This window comes from Nothoprocta perdicaria, unplaced genomic scaffold (genome assembly GCF_003342845.1).
Source record: "Nothoprocta perdicaria isolate Ctin4 unplaced genomic scaffold, notPer1 scaffold_46, whole genome shotgun sequence".
Lineage (NCBI taxonomy): Eukaryota > Metazoa > Chordata > Aves > Tinamiformes > Tinamidae > Nothoprocta > Nothoprocta perdicaria.
This window is the reverse complement of record NW_020455710.1, coordinates 3,392,459-3,408,039: the sequence shown is the minus strand read 5'-3', so window position 1 is coordinate 3,408,039 and position 15,581 is coordinate 3,392,459. Positions and strand designations below refer to the sequence as shown.

At 44.2% G+C, this 15,581-nt stretch overlaps 1 protein-coding gene across 1 annotated transcript in view; it reads left to right on the top strand.

The window, feature by feature from the left end:
- The window catches only part of CACNG4 (calcium voltage-gated channel auxiliary subunit gamma 4), a 34,371-nt gene extending 28,636 nt beyond the window's left edge, over window positions 1-5,735 (top strand). The window contains exons 3-4 of the mRNA XM_026046875.1: window positions 3,229-3,369; window positions 4,600-5,735. Of these exons, the coding sequence (XP_025902660.1) occupies window positions 3,229-3,369; window positions 4,600-5,138 (680 nt within the window). The 3' untranslated portion in view covers window positions 5,139-5,735. The remainder of the gene's footprint in view (window positions 1-3,228; window positions 3,370-4,599) is intronic.
- Window positions 5,736-15,581: the final 9,846 nt, after the last annotated feature.

The following is a 15,581-nucleotide window of genomic DNA, read 5'->3' as shown; positions in this document are numbered from 1 at the left end:
GCCTTTATGAGTTCTGCAAAATCAGAATTCAGCTGCTCCCCACCACAAAGGATAGCTTATCCTTTCATAGCCTGTACAGAAAACAGGACTCTCCTTCTTTAACTTTTACGAGAAAAAAAGCACAGTTCTACTTAAAATGCAGGCAGCTGATAGTAGAGATTACTGAAAGGTTATGTCTCTAACTCCAGCAGTAAAGAGCTCATACACATCTGTAATGGGGACTGAATGATGAGCTAGCTAGACACAAACATGGAATGTTTTCAACCCGCTTAAAAGGAGATCTGAGATGCTGCTCCTCTTCCGTGCCCTCTCTGCAACACCTTGGCAATCTGCTGCCTCCATATCATCTATCACGCTTTTTACCCATTTCTTGGCACAAATGTTTTGAAGGGATGTGTTGGGAATAGGCCTTATCGTTTTTAATTATGTCAGGTAAAGGGAAAAACTAGTTTCTGTGCAGGCAGATTCTGGGCTCTGTAGGTGAGGACACCACATGGCCTCATTTTGTGCATATTGTCCTCCTGAAAGTAGCATTTTTTACATTTCAGCCTGCTCCACAATTACCAACCTAATACGGACATCAAATAAATGTAAGCGTCATGGAGAAAACTCCATGGAGAAAATTCCAGCGGAATCAAGCCCCGGTTCAAACCCTATCGAAATCAATGAAAAAAAATTATTGCTTTTAGGGGGCTTAGGTCACAGGATGAGCAAGAGTCCGGATTTTCATGTTTGTCATTCAGGCTTCTTCCTGGAAAATCACACAAATGACAGCCACAGTGACTACTAATACGTGCAAAGAAGCTTATCCAAGACCCCTCCTATTCAGTCTTCCCCAACGATAACGCGCTCCACTCCATGCACGCCTTAAACCAAAAAAATCCCTTTCATGTGTTAGCGCAGGGGCTGCCACCTCCCCGCTGCACACACGCGGGGTGATGCAGGGGCTCCTCTCTCGCATTTCTGCAACAGAAATCCAGCTGTCCCCGTCCAGCACCGCATCAAAGCACTTGTACATCTCCCTTTGCGGCCAATAAGATGTAAGCTGCTCTTATTGCCATTGCTCACTCGGGCAGTGAGTTATGTGAGGACATGGGGGGTCTGTCACGGCACAAGAGCACAGTGTGAGGAGGAGGAGCAGGGCCCCCATTTCCAGGGGCATTTCTGCAGTTTCGTGCCCCTATTCCCAGGGCTTGGTAGCATCCATGTTTTCAAAGCTGAGCCCGTATGATCTCTTACCTCCTGCCTTTCCGAAGGGAATGAAAGGCGAGGCGAAAGCCGGCGCGCTCAGCCCCGTGGGGAGGAGCAGCTCAGATGCTGCAGCTTCTTCACGAAAGGAGGTGTCAGAACAGATCGTGGTGCACAACAGCCTATGCAAGCAGACAGGACGGTAAACAAGAAAAAAAAAGTGGGAGAGAAAACAGAAACCAGAGTCTCTTAATATTTTTTGATATGCTGTCATTTTATTACCAGTATCAGGAGACATATTTAAATTCTACATGTTACATATGAGCAGCCTTTTACATTTCAGAGCTAAAAGTATGTATTTTAGGGAAAAGCCCTGTACTGTTGCATAGGAAGACAAAACCATATGTTTTGTCTCTCTTCACATTAATTACCTAATAAAGAAAAATTATCTCTGGAGCTTATTACTAGAAGTAGAGCAACCCACACTGTATATTTGGCGTGTCTAGCAAGGTCCTTCTAATAATACAACTAAAGCATTTTAGGAAAGCTTTTAAATTTAATTGAGCCCATTATAAACAGCATGAATATAAAATATGAAAAATACAAAACACAGAAGGCCGCTGTAGTTTTAAAGCCTGTGCTGCTTTTTCAGGTCACTAAAAAGCAGCCAGTGATTTGGGGGCTCCTGGTGTTTATGTGTGTTACAGCAGCCTGACGGGGCCTGGGTACAGAATGTGGGTCCCGGGGGGCTGCAGCATGTGCAAGAGCGATGCTGGTGCTAAACACCCACTCCTGGCCCTTGTGCAGCCAGTGGCCCTGGTAAATAGCCAGGTTAGATGGCACTTCAACCACTGCCATCAAACGCAGAGCGAGAAAACACCAGCTACAACATCTGGCCACTTCTCTGTGCACAACGAGCGCCGCTCGCTGTGCCTGGCACACAGCAGGATGGCACCCAGGAGGGACCATGCCATTAACGGCTCCGTCTCAGCGAACTGGGCCAGATGGTGGTTTTCTCCTCTTCATGGGTCCTAAGGGTCCCACGCTCTCCCCAGGGTGCTGGGGACGAAGCTCTGCCTCCAACAGCCTGCAACATCCCTGGCCCCGCTTGCCTCCATCCCACTCTCCTGTCCCCCTCTTTTTACGGGGGCAAATCTGGTTTTCTACAATTATATTCTACATTTTATCTCCCCTTCCGCAAAGAAGCCTCTCCATATATATATATAACAATATAACTTAGTTCCTCTACAGCCCTTTCAGGAAATACCAAGTTGACCCCTTTTGCTTCTACACTGTCTTCTTCTCCCTTCTGCCTGTTTATTTTTCCTGCATCCTTTCAATTTCCTCCTTTTGGCTTCCCTTTTGATTGCTTCTTAGCCTGTCAGTGACCCAATTTTGAAGGCTGGCTTGAAGTAGTATCTTGAATTTTTTTTTTCAGGGATTTTATGTTGATGAATGGACTGAAACACACAGAATTGTAAATGATTCCACTTAGCTGTCAGGAAACGGAACACAAACATCTGAGCTACACTCGTTAAAACATCTTCTGCAGAATGTGGAGAGGCCTCAATATCTTCAATATTCACTGAGAGAAAAAGCATTATAGGCTGTGCTAGCCGGTAACATAAGCACTAGATTCTATAAGCTACAATTTGCTCACCTTGTGCACAGCTCAACGCGCTGCAGTTTTCAGTGCTGCTCCCTGCGTGACGATGTCTTTTGCCCTCTCTTAGCTGTGCTTGGTCAGACGTGTCCCATATGTCGATTGGGGCCTCCTAGGAGAAAGCACCAAAGATTTAAGCCTCTTGAAGGAGAAGCAAGTGCAGCCACGGCTGCTTTATCCCTATCACGTTAGCTACAACTACCCACTCACAGCCTTGGTCTCAACAAAATCTGCCTAGAAGTTCACACCTGGTGACAATTCCAGCAAGACCCTGGGTCCCCTTTGGAAAGTTTACCTTGTAATCTCCACACTGGCACCCGGGGAGGCATCTGAAATGATCACTACCTGTCTTGTTTTTCTGTTTCTCTCCCCCTCAGGCATTGTCCGTGCCTCCAGCGTGTTCCCCATCCTAAGCACAATATTACTGTTGCTGGGAGGACTTTGTGTCGGAGCGGGGAGGATTTACAATAGCAAAAACAACATTATTCTCAGCGCTGGGATTCTTTTTGTTGCAGCAGGTATGTTCTCCTCGAAATTGAGTCCTAAACTGAAAATGCAAAACTGCAGCCAGGGCTTGGCAAAGGACAATTCCTCGAGCAGCAAAGCTACCCAAAATTATCTCGCTGGGCCACAGTAAGGCCGGGCTTTCTAAAAGCATTCAGTGACAACTAGTGCTCAGAGCCCACTTGAGAAAGACGCTGTGTCACATCCCAAGCTCTTCTGCTGTTTCTTGAATTTCCTTTCCTCAGTTCAGGCCCCTTCAGTGCATTTTTTCTTGCATCACTCAATCGACTAAACAGCTTTAAACTGCTGATAAGTTTATGCTACCAACATGCTTATATGCAAAGGAAGAAATCCTGTTTGCTTTACTCACTCCCAATGAAAGCAAGCGCAAGGCAAGCAAGTCGTATTTAGCATCCGGACCTGATGCAAAGCTTCACGCTTATGTTTCCCATTGAAAAGCATGTTGGTATTTCTCTTCAGTATACTCCAACCTGGATTGAGGGCACTGGCAATGTCAACTAAGCATATTTCTTAAAATACAAATCTGGTTTTGAAGTTGCAAAATAAGTAAAACTTGCAAAAGCTTTTATCTTTCCTGGAAATAAAATTTCAGGAAGCTAAGGTAGACAACATGCAGTTTTACACGACTTAAAAGGTATTAAAAACTGAATCAGATGCCTCCTACACCCAGGGCTTTTTTTCTCTCCTAAATGACAGTAGAAAAATTCACCTGTGATATATGAGCATGTTTTCCACAGAAACATCTCAACGAGTCAGCCATGTTGTTAATATCGTTCCCTGAAGCCCAGATTTAAGCATGCTGCATTCATCTGAAAATTCATCAGGGTAAAAGAGAACTTATGCTGATCAAGGTGAACAGCCATAGCCCTGAGCTCAAAATGTATTTTTATTATTATTTGAATGTTAGAATCCCACTAACAATTTTAGCGATCTCCCACTTGTTGCTGTGTTCCCGCAATGGCAACAAAGAGATGGGAACAGATCCTGCTCTGCTGAGACCTTTGGGATCTTTGTGGGCAACCTTGAACCACCACGACCATGTGCAGAAGGACACTGCTTGGCGCCCATATGTGAGCCTGCTATTTTCTTTTCAATAAATAAATGAAATCTTCACCTAAAGGAAAGAATAAATAAATGGAATGAACCATTCACGTTCAAAAAGCAACACAGTTTTGACGTTTGCCTTCACAGCCTTTTAACTGATTCTATGTTTCCCTCTCCAGGACTAAGTAATATCATAGGGATCATTGTCTACATATCAAGCAACGCAGGTGACCCAAGTGACAAGAGAGATGAGGACAAAAAGAACCATTACAACTATGGTTGGTCTTTTTATTTTGGAGCCTTGTCTTTTATTGTGGCTGAAACCATTGGCGTTCTGGCTGTGAACATTTATATTGAGAAGAACAAAGAGCTGCGGTTTAAGACCAAGAGGGAATTCCTTAAGACTTCCTCCAGTTCTCCTTATGCCAGGATGCCAAGTTATAGATACAGGAGGCGGAGGTCCAGATCCAGTTCTCGATCTACAGAACCTTCCCCATCTAGAGACATTTCTCCGGTTGGCATGAAGATAGCAAGTACCATTCCCATGAATGAAATTTCCATGTACACCCTTTCCAGAGAGCCTTTGAAGGTTACAACTGCGGCCAGCTACAACGCAGACCAAGAAGCCAACTTCCTGCAGGTTCATAACTTCCTTCAGAAGGAATTTAAGGAAGGACTCCATGTCAATATGGTCAACAGGAGAACGACACCCGTTTGAAATACCTTGCTTCCTTGTGCTTGTTGAAGAAATATCAAAACGTAATGGATCTTTCATGAAAGAGAAGGAGCAATGTTAAAATACCCTCTCACCTCTTTAATTGTGGCATGTGTTGAAGTAGCAAGTGGAGATCCTCCGGACCTACAAATGATATTACATGCTCATAGCTTTTTTGAAGCTATTTGGAGTTTGTTTCTTTCAGTTCTTGGTGTCACGAGATGAAGGCAGTTCATGTTCCTGCACTTTTGTAGTGTGTACAATGTCTCAGTGAAACTGCGAAAGACTTGCCACCAGTGTGTTTTAAAGGATTACAGAAGAATTGCTGTATGCCTTTCTTTTCTAAAATCGAGATCCCATACTATAAACTTGCGAATCTAATTTATAACGAAGCCCAAGGATGAATATGAACTACTCCTCAAGTGGTCCATTTTCCTCTGACATGGGAGCAGCTTTGCCTCTTTAGAGGAAGAAAGGAAAATTACGGCTGAACTGGCCGGTGCCGCTGAAGCCGCGGGACAGCCATGTCCCGCGTGTCACAGACTCCCTGACGGGGCAGCGTTCGGGGAGGCTTCTACTCCTGCTCTCCGGCAGCGGGTGTAGGGCGTCCCTCAGGCAATGCAGATGAAGGGGGGAAAGAGGGTGGTTGAAACACCTAGAAGGGGGAAGGACGAAAGCAGGTGGGACTTGAGCATATTGCAAACATCATTTCTTGCCTAACATTTAGAAAACTTGAATTCTCACTACGACTAGCCCTAGTGCCTGATCCTGCGAGGTGCTGAGTGCTGTCAGGAGCAGGCCCCTATAGACTACTTATAGCGAGAGCGAGAAGCAGAGCTGGGCTGGGGTGGCCGGGGCGGGTGCAGCCGCCGCGCGCAGGCGATGCCGTCCTGTTTTCCTTACTGCTTCACAAAGTGCAACACTAACGCCAAGGGAAACTGGGAGATGTAAGCAATGGGTGTAAGAAAACGCAAAGCTAATATGTTTGGACTAGCAAATCTTCCTGCAGCAATGGGAACGGAACGTTAACGTAACGGATGACAACTTTGTATTTTTTAAACTAGAACAAAAACAAAAAAAATCACCGTTTATGAGATATTTATTAAACTCTTTTTATTATGAATAAGTGCCGCATGGTGCAAGGTATAGTTGCTTTTAGATGGAAATGATGGTTCAACCTAATTTAATTTATTTTGTAATGATGAATCTACGTATGTGCAGAGAGCCCACAGAAAACTCTATGCATCATGTAAGGGAGGGGAACTAATTTGTACCCATTTTGCTTCCGTATAACATTTCTATAAAGGTCTGATTTTTCTTTTCTTTTAAATTTCTACTTTTATTTTTGCACTTCGGCTTGGCTTCTCAAAGCTCAAGGGCCTGATTCAAAGGTAATTTACTCTGATAGGAGTCCCTTAGCTTTCAGTGACCACTCAAGCAAGCCTTAAGAGAATTAGGTGCCCCTGGATGAATTAGGTGCAATGAGAGAGGAGCAGCTAATTCCTTTGGATTCCTTTGGACAGATCCAGGTTTTCTTTGCCCTGGAAAGTCTTTCATACAAAAAGACTAAAGACAAGGGGAAATAAAAAAAAAAAAAGATTTGAAAAGATTGATTCACTGATGATAGGAGAGCTCAGCCAAATTCTTAAAACCTCGTTAATCTTTTTAATTTGTACTGTAATGCCCACAGTGCCAGCGACTCTGATATTTTGGATACAAGGCTTTGAGCTAGTGGAACGAAGTCCTCCAGTGAAACCCCGCAGGAGCTGTCTTAACATCCCAAAACACAAGTCGAAACAAAATCCCAAGCAAATCCTGCTTAGCCTCTCTCTCTAAAAGCACCAAGACACAGTTCTCAATTTTCAGTCTTCCCCTAGTCTCTTTTATGCTCTGTTTAGCCTTCAGCCTAGCAGATAGACACATCATTATTTTGGCAAGCAGTCTAACGAAAGGGGACTGGAGCCTTCATCCCTGTTCAAGAATTTCCATTCAGGTTAAAACTCTGCTGGGATCCTTTTTCAAACCTCTGAATTTGGAGAGCTGGAATAGATGGAGTGATGGGAATTATTTAAAGATGGACAAGGTCGTGCTACTTCCTACATCAAGGCAGTACGGAGAAAGGTGTTACACAAGGTTTTTAAAAAAAGTCAAACAAGAAGCAGACAAGAAAACTTTTTTTTTACCTGCTTTTCAGCTAGGACAACGTAAAAAAAGTTCTAAAATTATTAAAGTTCTTGACAAAAGGTTTTTTTACAAAAATCTTTATGCTTTGAAACAATAAATTATTTCCTACTTTTTGAGACTTCGTAATATTAAAATACTTTGATTAGCTATGATAGAAGTAGAAGTTTGCAATGAAAAAAACCTTCTGTCTCATTAGTGTGTCATACTAAGTGCTAATTAATTTACATCTAATTATAGTCAATGTATTTTTCAAGTGCAATTTCCCAGAACTATTTGTTTCCCACTGTGTTAATAAACTAATAGTTAGAAATAAGTCCTCATCTGTGTTTACTGTAATTAAGAATAAAATCATTCCCTTTTAAACCAGGAGTTAGATGTAGGCTGTCTTTTAAACTCATGTACGTTGAACTGAAAGGTGACAGTGTGAGGTTTGGTTTGCTCTTTGGTTTTGTCTTTTAATCATCATTTCCCAGTGAATGTGCTTAAAAGCAACAATCTGATTCCAGCCAAAGTCTGAGGCTTCGGTAAAGCACTGGTCAGACCTGCAGAGGCATGTGAGGATGTCTGGAAAATCCTTTATATCCACAAAACGACTTACTGATGTTTTAGGCTGCTGCTGCGCCAGCTGACCGTGCAGCTCGTTTTTGATCCTCTTCCCCTGGAATCAGTGCTGATTTCCCCAGCTCTCTGAGTGTCACGATATGTCACGATACAGACCCATTGCCCTGCTTCAGTGTGAGCCACAGTATCTGCTCATTCTTGAACAGGCGCATTTGAAAAATGGGGTTTAAGCAGGGAGCTATTCTTCATGGTGCAACACACACTCTGGACAGGGAACAAAAGCACTGGAAGATAACAGGGATCTCGACTTTGATCTTTCTGTAAGAGAATGAGAGACTATGATTTTAAGCTCCATAAGTCATAGTCTGTGTCAAATTAAAGTGCACTGTTTTGTTCAACCAAAGCAAAAAATGCGGTTTCTTTTGAGATTTCCAATGAAAAAAAAAAAAAAACCTCCAAAACCCAGTCTTTTTCCTGTGGAAAACTTCCGATTCTCACAAAACTGAAAAATTTGCATTCCTAAGCATAAACAGTGTCTTTCTCTGTGGATAGTCTGTCCGAAATAAATTAGATTATTCTTGGACTTTGAAACCACACAGTGATAGTTAAAAACAAAAATCTTCTGTTCCCCGATATCTCTCTGTTTCTCCCTGGACAGCATCTAATACAAATTAGCCCCACTTTCTGAATAAGGCCTGCAGATATCATCATATCATGAACAGTAATCAGTCTTTTGATATCATCTTATAAAACACCATATTTTCTATAATAGCAGACCTAAAATGAATTGCTATCAAATCAGATTTGATCTTCTGAGAAACAAGCTTTCAGGTATATTGTAAGCTCTCTGTTCCTGGTTTCTTAAAAAGAATAGTGGTAAAATGAGAAATTACTTCAAATGCCCATATTTCTAACAATAAACTATTTTTATATTTCCTTTTCTTTCTTTATGTATCGCATTTCCACAAGGGCTAATATACCATGTCCCTTGAGGTTACATTTCTGTCTGCAGTTCTAAAATGTTATTTCCACTGTGCTTCAGTTCTGCCAGTATAATCACAAGTGTGTATAATGTACTTAATCATTAATTTTTAAATAAACCATTTTAAATGTAGTCTTTTGTGTATGTGTGTGTAAAAAAAGTATACTGATTTTAACTTTCAGATTCTCTCAGCTGAGATTTCTGTGTTTAGTTTTTCACCTTTCTACCTATCTTGGCTGTAGCTGGGAATATTATTGGAAGCCAGGATACCAGAGAAAATATATTTTCTCTCATATTGGGCCATTGAGGTGGCCCACAGACCAGGAAGTCTCCAGGACAAACTGTCTTCACATCATTTCCAGGCTTTTGGGTAGGAAACCAATGGGAAAAAAATCTAGTTTCTGAAAGCTTTTCCAACATAAACCCAGCCCACAAAGGGAAGGCTCATTTGAGCTTTCCTCAATTCACTGCAAAGCAAAGTGGCAGCTGCAGTGACATGCTAACATGCCACAGACTTTTCAGAAATATTTGCTAATTTAATGTGCCTCTCTTTTAGGTGCCCAGTGAGAGACAGTTTGGGTCTTGTTTCCCAGGGCATTGCAAATCGCCATCAACAAAAATAAGTCAATGACTTTTGAAGTCTTAGCCCCAAGCCTGTGCTTTCCCTGCCTCTTGCAAGGTTCCATGCAAATACTTTTATTGAGCATCCTCCTCTCCCTGTTCCTGCTCACCGCCCTCTGAAGAAAGCCTCCCTCCTCTGCCCTTGCTGGGGAAGCTCTCTAAACGTGTGCTCTGATCACAGTGATAAAATCCCCAGCTGTACAAACAGCGCTGAACACCAGTCAGGAGTTCAGGAGCCTCTCTTCATTCTCAAACATCCTGAACCATTCATTTATCAGAGACAATATTTCTTCAAATACTTCTTTTAACTGTACCTTCACATATCCTAAGCCTCTGGATTCTCTTTAAAGATGAAGAATGCATGCGTATCTATATCTGTCTCCTTCTTTCTGTACATATGATCAATTGGCATGTCTGGAGGGAGGCGGGGGATTAATCTTTTTAAATGCCTCTACACCCAGTAGTCAAGCCATTTAAAGCTCCAGCCCAAAGCGTGTGTGCCTGGCCTTGAACTAAAATAAATAAAGGCTGTTCCCCCATTGCTGAGCAAGGCTGTGGGTAAATAGCGGCCCTTTGAGTTGTGGCTACCCTGCTGCGAACAGGAATAAATGAGATATGTCAGAAAGGGAGCTTATTTGAGCGAAGATGGAGTCCGTACGCTTTTCTGCTTGGGAAGTGGAAAAGCTTCCAGCAAGGAGGATGAGGCATTTCCTTCGGAATAAGAAAGCTAGTCAGCATAGGAGGTGCTGAAAATAAAAGGGAATGGAGAGTGCTCTGCACCTGTCTGCGGAACAGCTCAGCTTACAGCAGCAGCCCGTTTGCTTCAGTAGAATTAAAGAGACCACTTACCAAAAGAGTATGCCAGGAAAGGCTTTATGCAGATAAATTGTTCAATCAGTGACAGACCGAGCCTGTCCCAAAGAAGTTTTCCTGGTGCTGAGTTCAAAGAGCTGCAGAGCCAACGCTGAGAAAAGGCATTAAATGGGCTGCATCTCCCTATGGTTATCCACTGGAGTCATTAAACACACGTTCACCCACATACACACTTTTCTCTTGTCCTTAGTGAAGCAAAGATTTCAGCCCAAGAATTAGGGGTCTTTTGGAAGGTGCTCTTTGCTGTGCCCTAGGGCATCTGTTGCTCAGAGCCAACCTGATAACAGATTTAGATTCAAATTTTGCATTACAAGCTCCCCTTCTAAATGTGAACTAAAGTAGTTTAAAAATACAGACATCTCACATAAAGGAAATAACACAAGTGTCCTGAATTCAGCAGACCATAGGGGGCTTTCCTTGCATGGAACTGCATTAGCTATTCCCTTTCACATCCCAACACATGCTCAGTACGAGTTTCCCTTCGTGCCAGCAAGGGACACAACAGACATTTGAAGATACAAGTCTAGCATCTTGCTGCTCTTTGTCAGCCTAGAAACGACTGCCCATGCCAAAATGGTTGATTTGCCATTTTAATGCATAAAAAGAATTACTTTAGAGGCCTGTGCAAATATGTAAAGCCAAGGAGATTGGCCCCTCACAAATTCCTGTAATCAGGGCTAGTTTGTATGTACCTGATAATGGCCTTTTATGTAGTTCTACAAGAACAGAATTGCAGAATTTGATTAATCTGATTGTGGTAAATATTGGTTCTGCTCTGGAAAAAATACAGAAAAGTAGAATTTAGGAGCAACAGACCCAAGCCAATGACTCTGCTAAGGACAAAAGAATGTAATAACTGATCTTGAGACACCTCATTTAGTGTTTTCGGCAGGAGTGAAACATAAGCATGTCTCACTCTCACAGCTGCTAAAGTGCAACTAATTATAACCCCCCCTGCTTCCCAACAGGTCCTCATTAATACTCTGTTTATATTTCATGTGATATTGATTTTTAAATGCAGTTACTTGCCAGCTGAAGCAGGGGGCCCGCTGGAAACGTTCAGCAGAGGTTTATACACTGCATTCTTCTAGATCTGCAGGCAGTTTGGGATTTTCCTTCCTTTAGTTTTCTGCTCCCCTGGAGGTCAGCTTTACTTCTGCATTTCTTAGATACTCACCAAGCCACAGACGGGACTGTAGTGACTACCAGGCCACTTTGGGAGGCCACTTTAATCTGAAAGATAGGATAAAAATTCCCTGTAGATTTTGTTGTTGTAGAAGGGCAACACAAGCCCTTCAGAGCCCATATAGCACATTCCCAAGCCAAGCAGCGTGACCAGATCCTCGCCAGCAGTTCCCAAACATTCTGAAGCTGTGCCACAAAGAGCAGAAAGCAGCACCTGGGTGGTGCAGATATGTCTGCCCTTCCAACAGGACCACTGAGCTTGCACAGAGCAATATCCCCATGTTTTCTCTCCCAGGGACCAGAGGCTCCCAGCCATGTTTTTAGGACAGGCACAATGACTCACCTCAGATTAGGTGAATTTTCAGCTGCAGGGAAGCCTCTAAATCATGCACTGATGTTCACTGAAGCTTTAACTTGCTCACACTCTTGGGTTCTCTCTGCCTCTCCTCCCTCAGAGGAGAGGGAGGGAAGGATGAATTTTCCCTTTATCTTTTGTCTTGAGTTGTTCCCTGGTTATTATTAGGAAGAACAAAGCAAAACCCAGAGGAACTTACCCAGACCGATGTACCTGAATGAGAAGAGATGATGTGATTCTTTGCCAACACTGGAGGAGACACAAAACCCAGCAGTAAAAAAAGAAAAAGGAAATAGTAAGTTCCACCCCTGCAGTCCTTTTAGGCTGTAATTAGTCTAAAGCACATGATCATTAGCAGTTGCTTTCTCAGGAACCAAAAGCTTGCTTTGTATTCATGCTTGCAAACATGTCTGAACTTCCCTATGCGCAACTTGCTGAGCTCCACAGGAGTTGTGGAGTTTCTAGTGTCAGGGAAGTAAAGTCAAGATGCAGCTCAAAATTGACCGATGTCTAGTAAAATATAAAAAGAGTCTACTTCAAAAGAGAAGGCATTGCATTTTTAATGCATTCTTTTTCAGTTTTAAAGTCAGTTCGCTTTGGGCTTTTCTGCTTCTATGAGAACTCTTGGCTTTGGTTAAGAAAACAGAGATGCAAGCCTCTATGTGCAACACCATCCCATTTTTATGCCTCAAAAGACAGCTTTAGCTGTTTGAAATGAAACTCCTTCTGCCACATACATCTATTGTAGACGTATAGCCATCCCTAGGATGTCCTTCCTCAGCCTGCGGCAGTTGACAACCTCATTACCCTTGCTCAGAACAGTGGACACCACCAGAGCACCAGTGTCTTCCCATCATTTGCACATATGAGGTGCCTTTAATCCTCAGAGCCAAAAGTGCTTTGCAAACACTATCCCATTGCCCTTGTGAGGTGAGGAAGTTTCTTCTTCCCACCAGGACAAAAGACAAAGCCCAGATTCTCAAAGGGATTTGGGGTCATGTCTCTAATCCACATTCATTAACTAGCATTGTTCAATGCAGTGATAAGTGATGTGCCCAAATGCCTCCGAGAAACTGAGACCCGGTACTCAGGGCTAGACCGTTTCTGCATGACTCCAGTGCCTGATCCCCAGTGACTGCTGCCCAAATGCCTGGGAGAGGGAGGTGCACACTCCAAAGTCAGCAGTAGCCAGGGACCAGCACATCAGTGAATGAGCTCCGAAGAGCCCCAAGTACCTCATCTGTGGTTGAACTCGATGATCTTGACGGTCTTTTCCAATCATAACGATTCTATGATCTGTTCAGTAACATCTAAGTATAGCTGATGTAGACCCATGTCTTCAAGGGTGCATGCTGCTCTGCTCTTTGGTGCCTGGCTGATCCAAAGTCTTTCAGCTGGCCCAAGAGGTCTCTGCTTGGTTGGGCAGATCCTAGCTGGTGTCTTCTCCCTTTGACAAAAGGCTTTGAAGTATGGGCTTTGCCTCTTGGCCAGGTCCTCCTTAGGGCACCTTTTAGCAGTCCAGCTCCAGATCTCCTTTGCAGGCAAGTAGTTGTTTAGGACTGTCATGCCTTCACTCCAGGCGAGCCCCACTGTGCTCTGCCAGGGGCTGAGTGAGGGCTCGCAGCCAATGCGTGCTGGCTATTTCCGTGCCTGTGGGTCCGGTTTCCTCACAGACTTTTTAGATATTTTTCATTCCTGGAGGCAAGAGTCCTTTCTGAAGTGTGTGGCTGCCAAATGGCACATTTGTTCTTGGGACCTCTTCAGCTGCTTCAATTTGATCCTCTTTTATACTTGATATTCAAGGTGTGGTTTCTAGCCTTTACTCAAGAGCATCTCTGGAGAGATGTCCAAAAAGCAGGCTCCAGTAGGGGACAACTCTTTGGGGATGAGGTCATGGGCTTAGTTCGGGATATTTGACCCATGGCAGTTGCAGTTATATTGAATCATTATTTTCTTAATTGACTTTACCCATTGCTCAGCCTCCCCTTCTGCCCTCGCCTCATTGCTTCAAATCATCTGCCTTAATGCGAGCTGACACCTCTGCACTTTTACCTTGACGTCGAACCGGGGCGTTCAAAATGAGCTGCGATTAGCTTGACACGACAACGTGATATTTGCAGATTTCCACTGACAATTTTCCAAGCCATCATCTCGACGCTCATGTGCTGCCACTGTCACCATTTCCACATTGCCAGCATAATGTCTCCTCTGCCATGGCCTCAGCACTGGCACTGTCAGGAAATTATTGTATTATTTATTTTTGGGGTGTACCAAAGGCAAGGAGTGAGGCTGGGACCCACCGCCTCGGCCACACATGCTGTGGTAGTTCCACTGCCATCTCGGCACAGGGCAGCAGCTGGGCCTGGTTTCCTCTCCTGCCATCTGGAGAAACATCCCACCACTCTTCCTCTCCTTGTATTTTGTATGAAACACCAAATCCAAAGAAAAAAATGCTCCCAAAATGATCAGCATGAGGCAACAGGAGGCAAAGGCAAGCAAGGTCTGCACCTCTCGGACACCCCAGGGTTGCCCATGCTGGACAGGGAGCTATCCCCATGGAACCAGCCCTCCGTGACAAGGGACTTCTCTCAGTTCACAAAACGAGGATGAGTATTTTGGTTAGCTTTAGTTAGGGAAATGCACTGATGAACCAGAAGCTTCACAGCTGAGGCAGCTTTGGAAAAAGCAGAACGAGCCGTGAAATCAAATCGGCTTCGGTCAGTAGCTCCCACTGTAAAATAAAAAAGAGGTTGAAATGCTGAATGATTTTGTTTCAATGTTCTCAAAGTGCAAAATGATTTGCTTAAACCGTTGAAATAAATACTTCCCACAGTTCATATACTGAACTTTACACACCCTGCAAGCCAGTGCTTCTAACCAAAACACTTTCCGTCAGCCTGAACAAAATATTTAGATTGACTCAGAAATAAATATTTTCTTTAAAAAGTAGAAAACTCTTTTTTTGTCTTTGCTTCAGTTAGGGCTAGTTTGTTTTCAACAACATTTCCCTGCAGCTGGGTGGGTGCTGAAGCCACGTCCTGCTCTCAACTTCTGGCAAAAGGCAGCTTGAGCCGAAGGTCTGCACATGCATCTTTGGGGTGATTTTTTGGCTTTTCAGCTGCTTTCACAGCATCACAGAACCACTGAATGGTTGAGGTTGGAATGTGCCTCTTGAGATCATCTAGTCCAATCCCAAGCAGGGGCACCTAGAGCATGTGGCACAGGGTTGCATCCAGGCAACTACTCCTCCTGCTTACCCTCAGACCTCTTCAACCTGTCTACCCTCAGGCCCACTCACTCTACCTGCCCTCAGCCCTACTCCATCTGTTTACCCTGAGGCATACACTCCTCTACTCACTCGACCAAGCTCAGGCTCAGCATTACTACCAGCCCAGCTCTTTTCCCTAGCCTAGCCAACAAGTTAAACCCTTCTCTTCACGCCTGTTTCTACGCGGGCAGCCTGTGAGGCGACGCAGTGGCTGTAGCGCCGACTCGCGTACTCCCAAGGCGATGGCCGGGGAACGTGGAGCCTGGCGGGTGTCCCGCGCGCGCTCCCGCCGGCACCGCGCGCTCCCGGCGCTGACGGCTCCCGGCAGCTGCCCCAGCGGCCGCCCCGCCGCCGTGCTGACATTTGAAGACGCTCGGGCGGGCCGTGGGAGGCCGGAGATGAGCCCAGCGGCGCGGC